Below are 16,038 nucleotides of genomic sequence, written 5' to 3' on the forward strand. Positions count from 1 at the left end.
GTAACGGATGTATTATTTTGAAATAAAATAGTACTTAAGGTATGAAAGTGAAATGTTTTGAAGATGTTGTAAGGAATTGAAATAGGCCCCAAACCTGAGGTATGAAAATGTAATTTACCCTTACTTAAATATATTATGATGAATGAAATGAAAATTGTGATTAAATGTACCTAATACATTAAAATTAGGAAGAAGAAGAGAAATAAAACATTAAAATATAATTAATAAATGAGGTGATTAAATGTATTAAGGGATGCAATTTACATTTTAATCCTAAACAAGATTATAGTCTAAAAGTATCTTTTCCTAGGATTAAGTTTTCTATTAAAACAACACTAGATTCAAGTCTCAATGATCTTCAAGTCCTATAGATACCCAATTTTTCTTAATCTTATCATCCGAATGATGCTAAAGAGACCAAAATTTTAGGCTATTTTTATAAACCACATTATATGACAGTTGATGATTTGACTTCTTCTTTAATTCATTAAAAAATGGGTCCAAACATCAAACTGCTACATCATTTGGTCTACAAAAACTAATCTAAAATTTGAATTCCCTTGTTGCAGGGTCTATATAACTGTAGAGCCTATATAACTGGAGGGTTATAGAGAGATGGGAAGAAAGGTGGGGCAAACATAAAGAGAATTGAGTGAATTCTTAAGTGTATCTTCTCAAACCACTTTGCCTTTATTTATAATAGCACAGAAGGTAATTTCCATACCTTTTAGGTATTACATGCTAAACATAACATTATCTAAAAGATAGGATATAATTCCAATAGGATTTGGAATTTACACAATCAAATTCTTAACCTAATTAAAATTGCAACACCTCTACCATTTTCCCTATTTTTCACCAAAATCCAAATGCAAGTGAAAATCCAGAACTTGCATAATTATGTAATGCTATTCACAAAGTTATCCAAGTTTCTGATGGACGAACCGTTCTCTCCCAAAGCAGCCACAGCCATCTCCCCAATTTTCTTGCTCCTCTCTCTAAGCACTCTCCCTTCTTCCGACTCCATCAACTCCCTTACTCTCCTCTCCAATTCCTCACCGCTCACGAACCCATCTTCCTCATCTCTCTGCTCCACCGCAATCGCCATTTCCATGTCCGTCGCCATAACATTCCTGTTCAAATGCTGCTCCGCGTACAGCGGCCAAGCAATAATCGGCACCCCGGCAACAACTGCTTCCAGCACCGAGTTCCATCCGCAATGCGTCACAAACCCACCAACCGATTCCTTCTTCAACACCGCCATCTGCGGTGCCCATGATTTTACTACCATTCCCCTGTCTTTGGTCCTCTCCAAGAACCCTTCTGGCAACACACTCTCCAAACCAAAGTCGTCAACTCCAAGGACCTGCTTTGTTTTCTCATCAACCGGCGGCTTCTTCACCACCCACAGGAACCTCTGCCCGCTCGCCTCCAACCCTTTCGCTATCTCCTTCAGTTGAGCTGCAGGGAATGATCCCCTGCTTCCATAACAGAGAAATACCACGCTTCGACTTGGCTGCTTATCGAGCCATGACAAGCAGCCCTCTTCGGCCGCAGCGGGATCATTACCCCATACTTTTTCTTCGTCAATCAATGGTCCAACGTAGTACACAGGCGGAGTTGGCCCATCAGGAACACACAGGCCTTCAGCAATGGCCTGGAGGATGGCAGGCGGCTCGAGCTCTTCGAATGTGTTGACGATGATTCCTTTGGATTTGGGAAGATATGAGCAAAAGGAGAGGAAGTCCCAATAAGCAGGGTCGTCTCGGTTGAGCGTCGGTTCGACCATGTGTATAGCCTTCAGGGGAGATTTCCGTCCGGGGAATTCGAAAACGGTGTCGGTGAGGTCCTTTAAACTCTGGGTGGTTTGTTTATGGATCTTAGGGAAATACAAAAAAGCAGCCAGAGCTGCGGCACCAGAAGTGTAGAAGTAGTATGTGGGGATGTCGAATTCCTTGCCGATGGTCAGCGCGGAGGTGCAGAAGAGGTCGATGATGAAGGCGCGGACGACGGCGGATTTGGAGATGTCTTGGAGGGCACGGCGGACGTGGGGATCGTTCTGGCGAACGAAGTCGACCATGATTGCGGTGCCGCTGATGTTTTGGGTAATTTTATTGGTGACGCGAGGGAATTGGCGGAAGGAAATGGAAGGGTGGGAGTGGGAGATGCGGCGGATGTAGGCGGGGATGCTAGGGGTGTCGTAGAGGCTGCCGCAAGTGTAGAGAATGGTGATGGAGAACTTGTGGGTGCCGTAGCGGTGGAGAATGAGCTTGCCCAGCTCCACCGTGGAGATGATGTGCCCCATTCCTGGAGCTGCGTACAGCACTATTACGTCTCCCATGGCGGCTGCTGCTGCTGATTTGTTTGCGTTTGGTGTTTGTGTGTTGTGTTTTCTGCTGAAATTAGCTGATTTGATATGAGACAAAATTCAACTGAATAAAAGTTAGGTAAATTGCGTATGCTCTTATCTAACCTGCGGAAGCTCTCATTGAACCAAATAGTTAGGAGTAAACAAAAGTCAATCAAAACGACATGGAAGTGGACCATAATTTGTCTGTCTTTTCCTTATTTTATTTTTCTTTGTATTTTTTGTATTTTAATAATTACAATTGGCCAAGAGATATACATCAACAAATAGCTTAAAATAATAAAAATCTAATTCAGACAATGATCCCAATTAAAGGAAACGTTTAAAGTTTGACAAACGGTAACATTGTTATAAAAGAAAGGGAAATTAGTCCATTACAGACTAATTTTAAAAGTGTTTAGTCAAAATAAAAATACAAACACAACAACAATGCAGACATCATCTTAATATTATAATACTGTAATGAGATTAAAACAGTCAAAGTACATCCAACTGTTAATAACAACTTCAAGAGTAAGTGGCCATGCATTCCTTATTCACCAAAGAACATTTATGTATAAAACTCCGTGTTTTTATGAATTCTTAAAATTAGAATTTGTAAAACTATCTTAAAATTTTGCAAAATGAATAAAAACCAGAAGATATTTTGTGTACATGAATTTTGTCTAACTTTTCATGTGTCTTGCAAAACTAAGCAGACAATAGCTTACAATTGTTTGGTGTGGTGCTTCTGTCGATTTTCCTTCATTCCTTGCAGCAAACTAATACTGCCGATATGTTAGATGAGGCAGTGGAGTATTCCAGTTTCTTCAGAAGCTGATTCAGGTGCCTCTTTTGAATAAGATGTTATGTGTGTCTGCTATGTAATTGAAGGGAAGTTACATACTAAAAACTTTGAAACATGGTAGGAAATTTCGGAGCATCAACGCAGGTGCTAATGCATAACTAAAGAATGACCGGAAGATACCTGAAATGCCTCCTACTATTTAGTGTAATTGTTGAAATATCCTATATTGACCGTATCTATGAAAAAATAAGAGTTTTAATATTCTAACCTCACTCCAACTACTATTTAGTGTACTTAGCTGCTTCTACTTGGAAAAGCTATGATTTTGGTTTTCACTTCCAAGGAAACAGATTATTGTTCTGGAATTATAGTCGTACGATAGTATGACAATATATTTTGTTCTATTTATTCTTAACAGACTTCATTTGTGCATCTGTCACGTTTACCGTCGTGTATCTGGATGTTTATATATTCACAAAGTTTTTTGTTATGTGGTGAGGAGCTACATAATTAATAAAAGCGTGTTTTAGATTTTGGCCCTTACAATTCATGATTTCGAGATAAAAACCCATCTCCATGTAAACGTCCAATAAAAATTCAAATTTAAAATTTGCAGCCACATCGGAACACTATTGACCTACTAATACAATTTATTTATAGGAAAATTAATGAAAATGATTTGAAAACTTTGAGTTTTAATGATAAGAACAAAATAAAGGGCAAAGTGAATAGTACCAGGATTGACTTTTTAGTATAAAAATGTGGTTTTTTGTTAAAATGAACAATACCGTGAGTTTTTTGTTAAAACTCTCCTTATTTACACCTATGCCACTTTCTCAAATCCCTAAATTTATTCCAAATTAAAAGTTGTAGAAAAAGTGAAATAAAATATGTAAAATGTTGTATTGCATTAATTGTATCCATATCATACCAAAAATTTACCTTTTTGTGATATATATATATATATATATATTGCATTAATTGGGAAGTAAATTAATTTGTTCCAATTATTAAAAAAATTATATTAAATCCGTATTATATATTTTAAATCAAATAACACTTCTCTAACTTGTAGGTAAATTATTTTTCATGTATTGTTACATATATTAGGCACGTTTTATTGTTGTATAAATATAGGTATGACATAATATTTTTCAATATGATACATGAAATTATATTTCTTCTTGTTATGGGTAAATTATTCTCCATGTATTAGTGAAAAAAAAGAAATTATATTACACACATGGTATAATTTTTTGCAGGTAAATTATTGAAAATTAATTTGTAGGTAGGTAAATTAATTTGTTCCAATTATATAAAAAAATATATACTACACCTAGATTATATATATATATATATATATATATATATATATTTCTTAAGAAAACCTAGATTATATATTTTGAATCAAATAACATTTTTGTATACATGGTAGGTAAATTATTTTTCATGTATTATTACATATATTAGCCTATTAGGGATGTTTTTTTGGTAAAAATATATAAAGTAATATGTATATGATTGTTTGTAGGTAAAAGAAAAAATCAAAAGCATGATCCAATTCTAAGTTTATGCAATATTTTGTTGTTGGTATACAATATTTTGCATAATTGGAAATGAACATTTCAAATAGTAGGTAGGTAAATTAATATGGTCTAATTATATAAATACATGCGCGCGCACACACACACATATTTTGAATCAAATAACATTTTTGTGCATGGTAGGTAAATTACTTTTTTTTTTTTATGTATTATTACATATATTAGGTTTTTTTTTTTTTTTTGTAAAAAAATATATATATATATATATATATATATATATATATATATATATATATGAACTCATAATGCCAAATACATAGAATTAAGCCAACAATTCTCATATTTGATATTAATATGCAATGAATTTTTTTAACATTAATGTCTTATTTTTGTATTTTTGCAAAATCATTAACTCTCTCCTTACAATTTGCATAGAATTAAAGGAAAACTAATGAAAATGGCTTGAAAACTGTGAGTTTTAACAATAATTAAAAATAAAGGGTAAAGTGAATAGCATCAGGATTGACTTTTTAGTGTAAAAATGTGATTTTTCGTTAAAATGAATAGTACAAGGAGTTTTTCGTTAAAGTTCCCTAAAATTAATTGTGCACATCAAATACGCAATAGGGGTATTTTAGGCATCTAAAATATGTAAAATGTGTAAAGTAATATGTAATTAATGAATTCACTTAAGTGGATCCTAGTTACTGGTTTTTTTTTTAGTAAAAAAATTATGTCGAATTTTATATGGAAAAATTTGAATTTGAAAGGTTAAAGTTATATTTTCAGTTAATAAAATCTCTTGTGGAATTCTCATAACTCATTAACTTCAGTTACTGTGTAGCATAGTGATATTGAGTTTTGATATGTTGTTATCGCGATACAGGAGGACTCAAGTGAGAGATTATCGACTTGCATATGGCTGATAGTTATTTAGAACAAAATTACAAAATGATTTGCTGTCTTCATCATTCACGCAGCTAGTTTATATCTAAAAATTTAGAGCTTAGGGAATCATAGCTAAAAATCCTATGTTCGAATCCTTGCATTTGCAACCTCTTGTGTGGAATGTGGGCTCTCTAGTGGGTGGTGGTGAGAGGCTGACGAATAAGGGAGAGTGGTAGGATATGGAAAATTGTAACTAAGCAACGAGGCGCTGTCAACCTGAATTTTCTTGAGAACCTTCATCAATAATGTCAATTCCACATAAAGTTTGGAAGAAAAACCAAAAGAGAATAAGAAATGTACGGTTGCTTCACCAATTAACTATTTGGTTTTTAGTTTTTAGTTTTTAGTTTTCACTTTTTGTTTAGATATGAAAGGTAAATACGAGAGAGAAATGAGAGATAAACAAAGGAATATATGATGAGTTGTGGGAAGGATGCGGAAACCTTGGGATTGAAATTTGGGTCAAGTATTTTGGTTTAGTAACCCTCAATTGTCTGTTGCTCATACAGTTTGTAGGCATTAAGGATCATGATCCTTGTTTTAATAAGAAAACTGCATATGCTTTTCATTTGCTACTCACGAGTCACAACCAAATTGCGATTGTGAATTGTGATGATGTCCAGGCTGAGTGAATTGCGATTTCATGTTGGTTGCAACATCTGCATTGGTATTATACACACCGAAGCATTAATAAGCTAGTAAGTTTGACAGTGTTGAAGCAGATCAACTCATTGTTTAAGGTCATTGTTGAAGGATCATCTCTTCCGAAACCAACCAACGAATTAACCAACGACTTAGGAAGAAAGAAATGCATCTTATTGGATGGAATTAAGCTGATGGTCAACGTTACCACATGTTGTTTGACTTGAGAAGATGATGAGGCAGTCTGCCATAGAATAATTACCCAACTTTCAGACTAAATCTCTCCACTAGAGATTTTTCCCCTGTATCGGAACACAGTCAATACACGACACCATTATATAAATAAAGAGAGGATATATTTTTTACTTTTTTATTTATTTATATTATAACACATGGTGTATTGACTCAAGATTCGGTACATCTCTTTCAACAGACAACAAAATCTTGCCTAGGTCTCTTTCCTCCAAAATGTTTGAGCACAAACACAAATTGAGCAACAAAAAAAGCAAACCCAAATTAATGAGCATGCAAAGGCACAATAGTCCAGGAATTAATGGGAGGCCCAGTCCTGCATTATTTCCACGCTTAAGCCTGGAGCTGAGCAAGCTCGTTAGAATATAAATTGTTGTCTGGTAATGCTAGGAATGATGGTTCATTTCAAATTATCGTCCAGTAATATAAAAATGATGGTTTTAGAATACAGACTGTCATATGGTAATGTTAGGAATGACGGTCCAATTTCAAAGTATCTTTTGGTAATATTATAAATTTGTGAACTTGTATATTGTATTTATGATAATATTGGCACACAAGGCAAGACCTTTATACAAAGCTGATAAGCTATTCTAAGTAAACAGAAAATATAATCAAGCTAATTACATTTACATCCTACAATCACTCTATCACAAGAGTTGACAATTCCAGAAGCTGTAATCACTCTCAATCAGATCACTTGATTTTCTTTCCTTTAACACTCCCCCTCAAGTTGGAGTGTGAATGTCAATCACACCCAACTTGCCTAGATGTGCATGGAAAATAGGCGCACGTAATGGCTTGGTAAACAAGTCTGCAACCTGCTCCCCTGTCCTAACATAGGAAGTTTTGATTTCTCCTTTTTGAACTCGCTCTCGGATTGTGTGGCAATCGATCTCGATATGCTTTGTACATTCATGATACACCGGATTTGCTACTATGTGTAAGGTGGCTTGGTTGTCACAAAATAATCTTGCCGGCTGAGGATGGTTAACAAGCAAATCTTTCAGTAAATATCTTAACCAACTTAATTCACAAGTGGTTGCAACCCTGGACCGATACTCCGCTTCTGCGGATGAACGGGCTACTATAACTTGTTTCTTGCTTTTCCAAGACACTAGTGACTTTCCAAGAAAAATACAGTAACCGGTCACCGATCGACGTGTAATGGGGCAATGAGCCCAATCTGCATCACATTAACCAGTTAAATGTAATTCACTTTGGGAAGAAAACAAACCTTGCCCAGGAGCTCCTTTAAGGTATCTAAGAAGTCGATACGCTGCATCAAGATGGTGTCGTTGTGGATCTTGCATAAACTGACTCAATGTGTTGACAGTGTATGCTATTTCCGGTCTTGTGATGGTCAAATAAATCAATTTTCCAATTAAGCGCCTATACCCCGCAGGTTCATGAAGTGAAGTGCTTCCTGCGGGTGTAAGCACCAAATCGGCCTCCATTGGAACTTTCATAGGTTTAGCACCAAGTAACCCAGCCTCCTCCAATATGTCCAGTGTATATTTCCGTTGGCATATTGTGACTCCAGCTTTCGAACGTGCGACCTTAATTCTAAGGAAATATTTCAAAAGTCCAAGATCTTTAATTCAAAATCAACTGCTAAGGAAAGCCTTTAGGTTCTTGATTTCTGTCTCGTTGTTGCGTGTAATCACCATATCATTAACATATAACAATACAATAGTGAGCGAAGTACCCTTCACTTGAGTGAACAGAGAGTAATCTGCCTTAGATTGGCAGAAACCAATGTCACAGATTGCCGAAGAAAATTCTCGAAACCAACTTCTGGACGCATGTTTAAGACCATACAAAGATTTGTGGAATCAACACACAACATTCTCCCATGTCGACGATAACCTGGGGGAGGCAACATGTATACCTCTTCTTGAAGTTCTCCATGAAGAAAGGCGTTTTGGACGTCCATTTGATGTAAAGGCCAATTGTGGACAGCAACCACAGTCAATAAGCAACTCACGGTAATGAGTTTGGCCACTGATGTTAAGGTCTCCTTGTAGTCGATACCTTCATGTTGGGTGAAGCCTTTGGCCACGAGATGCACTTTGTAGCGTTCAAGAATTCCTTCGGAGTGGTACTTGAGCTTGAAAACCCATTTGCAACCAATGGGTCATTGTCCGGGCAGTAGTGGAACAAAACTCCACGTTTTGTTGTCTTTAAAAGCTGTGAGTTCGGCTTGCATTGCTGTAACCCAGTGGGGATTCTGACAAGCCTATTCATAGGTAATACGCTCCACCAAGTGTGAAATATGAGAAACAAAGCGTTGATACCCAGGAGACAAGCAGGAATAGGAAACATACTGATGTAGTGGATATCTCGTGTTGGACATGGATGGTGAGAAGGGATCCGTGGGTGTGAGCAAGGTTGAATGATGAGCCACATAATCCTTGAAATGAGCAGGGGGTTTGGTGGGACGAGTAGAGTGACAAGGGAGTGCAGATGAGGAAGGTTCAGGTGGTGTGTGACTGTCGGTCGTGGCAGGTGGAATGGGAAGGCTCAAGTTGGGTGAGGAAGGCTCGAGTGTGGTGGAGATACTGGGTGGTGGAGGTGATGAGGAACTCTCAAGGTCGGTCGGGGAAATAGGAACCTGATTAGGTGGTGAATCAAGCACCGTGGGAATTGAGTCAAAAGTGGAGGTGATGTGGGTATTGGTATTTGTGCCGTGTGTTGGGTGGATAATGGGAGTAATAGGCATGTCATTTTGGTCAATGGTGGGTGAGGTTGTGTAAGGAAATATATGTTCATGAAAGATGACATCTCGTGAGGTGAAGATTTTGTGTTTGACAAGATCATATACCTTATAACCTTTTTGGCCAAGTGGATAACCAAGGAAAATACAACGACGAGCACGGACGTCAAACTTAGTGATGGGTGTGAGGTTGGTGGCATAACTAAGGCATCCAAAAGCTCGTAAGTGGGTATAAGTAGGTGGTGTGTTATGCAAAAGTTTGTACGGAGACTTATAGGAGAACAAGGTTGTAGGTAGACGATTTATGAGATAACAAGCAGTTTGGATACTTTCCCCCCAAAATTTTAAGGGTAAGTTGGCTTGAAATCTAAGAGCATGACCAACATTTAAAAGGTGCCTATGTTTACGTTCAACCACCCCATTTTGTTGTGGTGTGTAAGGACAAGAATGTTGGAAGGAGGTGCCACACGAGTCTAGGTAAGGACGCATGGAAAGAAATTCACTCCCATTATCCGCACGAAGGGCTTTAATGGTACGTTGAAATTAGGTTTTGACCCAAGAGAAAAAGGACTTTAATAATGTTTGGGTGTCAGATTTGAAATTCATAAGATGTACCCAAGTAAAACGAGTGAAATCATCCACAATAGTGAGAAAATATCATGCCCCAAAGTGTGTTTGGTGTCTGTGAGGGCCCCAAATGTCACAATGAATTAAATCAAATGGTGTGGAAGTTTTAATTTCACTATTATGAAAGGGTAAACGAGTTTGCTTTGCTAAAGGGCAAACTTCACAAATGTGTTTGGAATCAAACATTATTTCAGTATTATTCTTGGCCAATGAAAGTAAAGGTGCGGATGATAGGTGCCCAAGGCGCCGATGCCACAGGTTGGTGGTATGATGAATGTGGTTGGCGAGGTGAGGATTTTGTTTCGGTGTAAGGTAGTAGAGCCCATCAAAATGCTTGCCCAAGCCAATCACCCTCTTCGTGTCCATGTCTTGCACAACACAAAAATCAAGATAGAACGTCATTATACATCACAAAGCTCTTGTCAATTTACTAATAGACAACAAATTGACGTGGAACTTTGGTACATAAAGAACTTTATCAAGAGATAGCTCATGTGACAATTTTATAGAACCAATCTTTTTTATTTCCGCTTGTCCCCCATTTGGTAAGCCAACATAATCATGCTGAGCATCCATGATGTTGTGTGTTGGTGGTGAATGAGATATATGATCAGTTGCTCCGCTATTAACAATCCAATATAGAGTCGAATGTGGGTCTGTTTATGCTATATTGCATTTAGGCAAGAAAATACATGTTGCATTTGCAAGTGGTTGTCCATTACTGTTACGGAGCATGGCGATGATTTGATTATATTCATCAGTAGTGAACGTAAGACCATCAGAAGCTTTGGTCTTGGTGGTTGTTGCAGGATTGATAACCTTGGCATTGTTGGATGTTCTCTTATTCTTAGGCTTCACATTTTTTCCATGCCATTTGTGTCCTTCTGGGAACCCAATAATGTAATAACAACGATCCACCAAGTGTCCATCTCCGTCGCAGTAAGTACATTTGAGTGACTTACGTGAAAACGTGTTGAAAGTTTTGCTATGAGATGACGACGCATCAGTTCGCTGAACCTGCATCGTATGGGAGTTTGTCCCCATATCACGACGATTGGCCACATCCATCTGTCGTTCATGTTGGAGAATGAGGCCATGAACTCGGCGTGTATCGGGTAATGGGCTCATCATCAGAATTGAGCCTCGTACAGTTGCGTAGGAGTTATTTAATCCCATCAGAAAGTGCATAGCTCTCTCTTTTTCTTCCTGTTCAGCAACTCCTTTCAAGCCTGTGCAAGTGCAATCGAAAGGGTCATGATAGGACGCTAACTCGTCCTATAAAGCTTTCATCTTCATGTAATAAGTAGAAACGGAGAGCTGCCCTTGATGATTCTCGACAATTTCTTATCGAATCTGGTAGATCCTCGAGTAACTACTCTGAGATAATCTGTCTCTGAGGTCGTTCCAAACTGCGGTAGCAGTTTTAGTGTACATGATGCTGCCGGCTATGTGGGAGTGGACTGAATTCACAATCCATAATGTAACCATGTCATTGCATCTTTTCCAGGCTGCATACTTTGCGTCCAGGGGTGATGGAGCCTTGATGGTTCCATCAATGAACCCAATCTTGTTCTTTGCGCTAAGACCCATGCGTATGGCACGACTCCATTGCCCGTAGTTGTTTCCATCAAGAGTTTTGGAAACCATAACAAGTCCAGTGTGATGTGAGGGATGTATTGTGTACGAGTCTGAGAACTCCATGAGATTCTCATCTGGTTTCTTGTTTTCGGGTTTGGTTGGTTCTGTCATGGTATTGTCAATGATATTTGTGGGAGAGATGTAGAGATTATGGAAAAGGCTATGGTGGTTATGGTGTTTGTGGTGGCGGAAGCGTGAAAGAGTCACCAGGATTAGTGCTCTAATGCCATATAAATTTGTGAACTTGTATATTGTACTTATGACAATATTGGCACACAAGGCATGACCTTTATACAAAGATGATAAACTATTCTAAGTAAACAGAACCTATAATCAAGCTAATTACATTTACATCCTACAATCACTCTACAAGAGTTGACAATTCCAGAAGCTGTAATCACTCTCAATTAGATCAAGTGATTTTCTTTCCTTTAACAAATATAAAGAATGATGGTTTCATATTTCAAACAGTCGTCTGGTAATGCAAGGAACAACATTTCAATATCAAACTACCGTTGTTTGGTAATATAAAGAACAACGATTTCAGAATACAAACGGTCGTCTGGTAATGCTAGGGACGACGGTTCAATTTCAAACTATTGTCGTCTGGTAACATAAAGAACAGATGGTTTCAGAATACAAAATGTCGTCTAGTAATGCTAGGAACAAGAGTTTAATTTCAAACTATCGTCTGATAATATAAATAATGACGGTTTTAGAAGACAAACTCTCGTCTAGTAATGCTAGGAACGACGGTTCAATTTCAAACTATCGTCTGGTAATATAAAAAATGATCGTTTTAGAATATAGACGGTCGTCTAATAACACTAGGAACGAAAAGAAAACCAACTTTTAAAGAAAATTTAGGTGATCGGACGACAATCCTATTGTGATCGTACAGATACAATTTTTCTTAATTTTATGTCTTGCCAAAATCCAAATGCAAATGAAAATCCAGAACTGCATAATTATGTAATGCTATTAACAAAGTTATCCATGTTTCTTGTGGACGAACCATTCTCTCCCAAAGCAGCCACAGCCACCACCCCAATTTTCTTGCTCCTCTCTCTAAGCACTCTTCCTTCTTCCGACTCCATCAACTCCCTCACTCTCCTCTCCAATTCCTCCCCGCTCACAAACCCATTTTCCTCATCTTTCTGCTCCACCGCAATCGCCATTTCCATGTCCGTCACCAGAACATTCCTGTTCATATGCTGCTCCGCGTACAGCGGCCAAGCAATCATCGGCACCCCGGCAACAACTGCTTCCAGCACCGAGTTCCATCCGCAATGCGTCACGAACCCACCAACCGATTCCTTCTTCAACACCGCCACCTGCGGCGCCCATGACTTCACTACCATCCCCCTGTCTTTGGTCCTCTCCAAGAACCCTTCTGGCAACACAACCTCCAAATCAAAGTCGTCAACTCCGAGGACCTGCTTTATTTTCTCATCAACCAGCGGCTTCTTCACCACCCACAGGAACCTCTGCCCACTCGCCTCCAACCCTTTCGCTATCTCCTTCACCTGAATTGCAGGGAATGATCCCCTGCTTCCGAAACAGAGAAATACAACGCTTTGACTTGGCTGCTTATCGAGCCAGGACAAGCAGTCCTCCTCCGCCGCATCTGCATCATTACCCCATTCTTTTTCATCGTCAATCAATGGTCCAACGTAGTACACAGGCGGAGTTGGCCCATCAGGAACACACAGGCCTTCAGCAATGGCATGGAGGACGTCAGGTGGCTCGAGCTGTTCGAACGTGTTGACGATGATTCCGTTGGATTTGGGAAGGTGTGAGCAAAAGGAGAGCACGTCCCAATAACCAGGATCATCTCGGTCGAGCACCGGTTCCATCATGTATATAGCCTTCAGGGGAGATTTCCGTCCGGGCAATTTCAAAACGATGTCGGTGAGATCCTTGAAACTCTGGGTGTTTTGTTCATGGATCTTAGGAAAATACAAAAAAGCAGCCAGAGCTGCGGCACCGGATGCGTAGAAGTAGTATGTGGGGATGTCGAATTCTTTGGCAATGGTCAGCGCGGAGGTGCAGAAGATGTCAATGATGAAGGCGCGAACGACGGCGGATTTGGAGACGTCTTGGAGGGCACGGCGGACGTGGGGATCGTTCTGGCGGATGAAGTCGGTCATGATTGCGAAGCCGCTGATGTTTTGGGTAATTTTATTGGCGACGCGAGGGAACTGGCGGAAGGAAATGGGAGGGTGGGAGTGGGAGATGCGGCGGATGTAGGCGGGGATGCTAGGTGTGTCGAGGAAGCTGCCGCACGTGTAGAGAATGGTGATGGAGAATTTGTGGGGGCCGTAGCGGTTAAGGATGAGCTTGCCCAGCTCCACCATGGAGATGATGTGACCCATTCCTGGAGCTGCGTACAGCACTATGGCGTCTCCCATGGCTGCTGCTGCTGCCGGTTTGTTTGCGTTTTGGTGTTTCTGCGCTGTGTTCCCTGATGCAATTATTTGATTTGATTTGAGAAGATAAATTCAATTGAATAAAAGTTGGTAATTCCGGGGTGCTCTCATCCAACGACCCTTGACGCCCCGGATAGTGACTTCTGCTAAATCTCTCTTCCGGCTAAAGTAATTGCACCAAATAAAGATAAAGAGAGGAACTGCACTACCTCACCCCACCCAACCCAACCAAACCAACTTTTTAGAAGAAAATCGAAGTAATCATAACCGAAGGGAAATCGGAAGTGGACCATGATTTGTTTGCCTTTTGCTGTTTTTTTCAATATAGTCATGAACAATAATGTATACATCGTGACAGAATGAAATGTCTAAATTATCCACATAACATCACAATACTATATTGAGATTAAAAACATTAAAAAATATCCAATAGTTGAAGAATTCCTTGTTCATCAAAGGTGACCAAGAGAACATTTATGTATAAAACTTTATGTCTTTACAAATTGTTAACCCTACAATTTGTAAAACGAATGAGGATCCTCTTCAGATCCTCTTTGTGAGGATTCTCGTGTCCATTCATCATATATCGTGCGGTCAGTTTTTGTCAGATACTATTCTATTTAATTTTAAATAAAAGTATTTAAAATAATTTCTGACCGCACGATGTGCAATGAACGTACACGATTTGAGAATTCCTAAAATCTTCGTTCTTGTAAAACTATCTTAAAACATTGCACAAAGAACAGAAACCAGAAGATATTTTGTGTATATGAATTTTGTCTAAACTTTGCATGTGTTTTGCTAAACTAAGCGGACGGCAGCTTACAATTGTTCGATGTGGTGCTTCTGTCGATTTTCCTTGTAGCAAACTAATATTGTCAATATGTTAGACGAGGCAGTGGAGTCTTGTCAACTTTGAAACAATCAAGGACTTATGACTTCTCACCAATTAAGTAAAGATAAAAGAGAGGACCTACACTGCCCCACCCCACCCAACCCAACCAAACCAACTTTTTAGAAGAAAATCGGAAGTGGACCATGATTTGTTTGTCTTTTGCTGTTTTGTTTTTTTTAAATATAGTCATGAACAATAATGTATACATCGTGATATAATGAAATGTCTAAATTATCCATATAACATCACAATACTACATTGAGATTAAAAACATTAAAAAATATCCAATAGTTGATTTCTAATCAAAGAGAGTGATCAGGAATTCCGTGTTAATCAAAGGTGACCAAGAGAACATTTATGTATAAAACTTTGTCTTTACGAATACTTAACCCTACAATTTGTAAAATGAATGAGGATCCTCGTGTTCATTCATCGTACATCGTGCGGTGAGTTTTCGTCAAATACTATTCAGATTTAATTTTAAATAAAAATATTTAAAATAATTTCTGACCGCATGATGTACGATGAACGTACACGATTTGAAAATCCCTAAGATCCTCATTCTTGTAAAACTATCTTAAAACATTGCACAAAGAATAGAAACCAGAAGATATTTTGTGTATATGAATTTTGTCTAAACTTTGCATGTGTTTTGCGAAACTAAGCAGACAGCAGCTTACAATTGTTCGATGTGGTGCTTCTGTCGATTTTCCTTGTAGCAAACTAATATTGTCAACATCTTTGATGAGGCAGTGGAGTATGTCAAGTTTCTTCAGAAGAATATTCAGGTATTAATACGTTGACCTTCTTAAGAAACTTTGTCATTACGTATTATACCTCATTACCTCTAATGAGACACTTGGGAAAGATTTGAAGGGAAAAAGTTTGCATTAGCTGTTCCTGTCCTGCTCCCTCTTTTGAATAAGATGTTATGTCTGTCTGCTGTGCAATTGAAGGGAAGTTACGTACTAAAAACTTCGAAACATGGCAGGAACTTTTGGAGCATCAGCGTAGGTGCAAATGCATAGCTAAAGAATGACCATATGGAACTTTCGGCTCATAGCAGTGGTATGTTGATAATCGTTTCTAAGAGACGTATACCTGGATATTTATTCATCTATCATGTTTACTATCATGTATCTGGATATTTACTATCGAGTGAATTGTGATTTCATGTTGGTTGCGACCTATA

General features: G+C 38.4%; 3 protein-coding genes across 3 annotated transcripts; all 3 read right to left on the reverse strand.

Annotated features, from left to right (window-relative positions):
* Positions 1 to 674: 674 nt before the first annotated feature.
* Positions 675 to 2,363, reverse strand: LOC137718372 (UDP-glycosyltransferase 88F3-like). The gene has a single exon (XM_068457909.1). It carries the CDS (start codon positions 2,339 to 2,341, stop codon positions 899 to 901), a length of 1,443 nt encoding a protein of 480 aa, XP_068314010.1. The 5' UTR covers positions 2,342 to 2,363; the 3' UTR covers positions 675 to 898.
* Positions 2,364 to 10,544: 8,181 nt separating this feature from the next.
* LOC137717196 (uncharacterized) lies at positions 10,545 to 11,633 on the reverse strand. Its single transcript, XM_068456493.1, has 2 exons — positions 11,261 to 11,633; positions 10,545 to 11,113 (listed from the first exon to the last, which is right to left on the reverse strand). The coding sequence occupies exons 1-2, from the start codon at positions 11,631 to 11,633 to the stop codon at positions 10,545 to 10,547; spliced, it is 942 nt and encodes a 313-aa protein (XP_068312594.1).
* Positions 11,634 to 12,285: 652 nt separating this feature from the next.
* LOC137718001 (UDP-glycosyltransferase 88F4-like) lies at positions 12,286 to 14,277 on the reverse strand. The gene has a single exon (XM_068457527.1). It carries the CDS (start codon positions 13,931 to 13,933, stop codon positions 12,491 to 12,493), a length of 1,443 nt encoding a protein of 480 aa, XP_068313628.1. The 5' UTR covers positions 13,934 to 14,277; the 3' UTR covers positions 12,286 to 12,490.
* Between the last annotated feature and the right edge of the window lie 1,761 nt (positions 14,278 to 16,038).

Source organism: Pyrus communis, chromosome 15 (genome assembly GCF_963583255.1).
Source record: "Pyrus communis chromosome 15, drPyrComm1.1, whole genome shotgun sequence".
NCBI classification, from domain to species: domain Eukaryota; kingdom Viridiplantae; phylum Streptophyta; class Magnoliopsida; order Rosales; family Rosaceae; genus Pyrus; species Pyrus communis.

Coding starts and splice junctions, on each gene's coding strand:
- LOC137718372 (XM_068457909.1), bottom strand. CDS start 2,341: ATGGGAGACGTAATAGTGCTGTACGCAGCTCCAGGAATGGGGCACATC.
- LOC137717196 (XM_068456493.1), bottom strand. CDS start 11,633: ATGACAGAACCAACCAAACCCGAAAACAAGAAACCAGATGAGAATCTC. Junction 11,114..11,260: donor CAGAGACAGATTATCTCAGA/GTAGTTACTCGA, acceptor GCACTTGCACAG/GCTTGAAAGGAGTTGCTGAA.
- LOC137718001 (XM_068457527.1), bottom strand. CDS start 13,933: ATGGGAGACGCCATAGTGCTGTACGCAGCTCCAGGAATGGGTCACATC.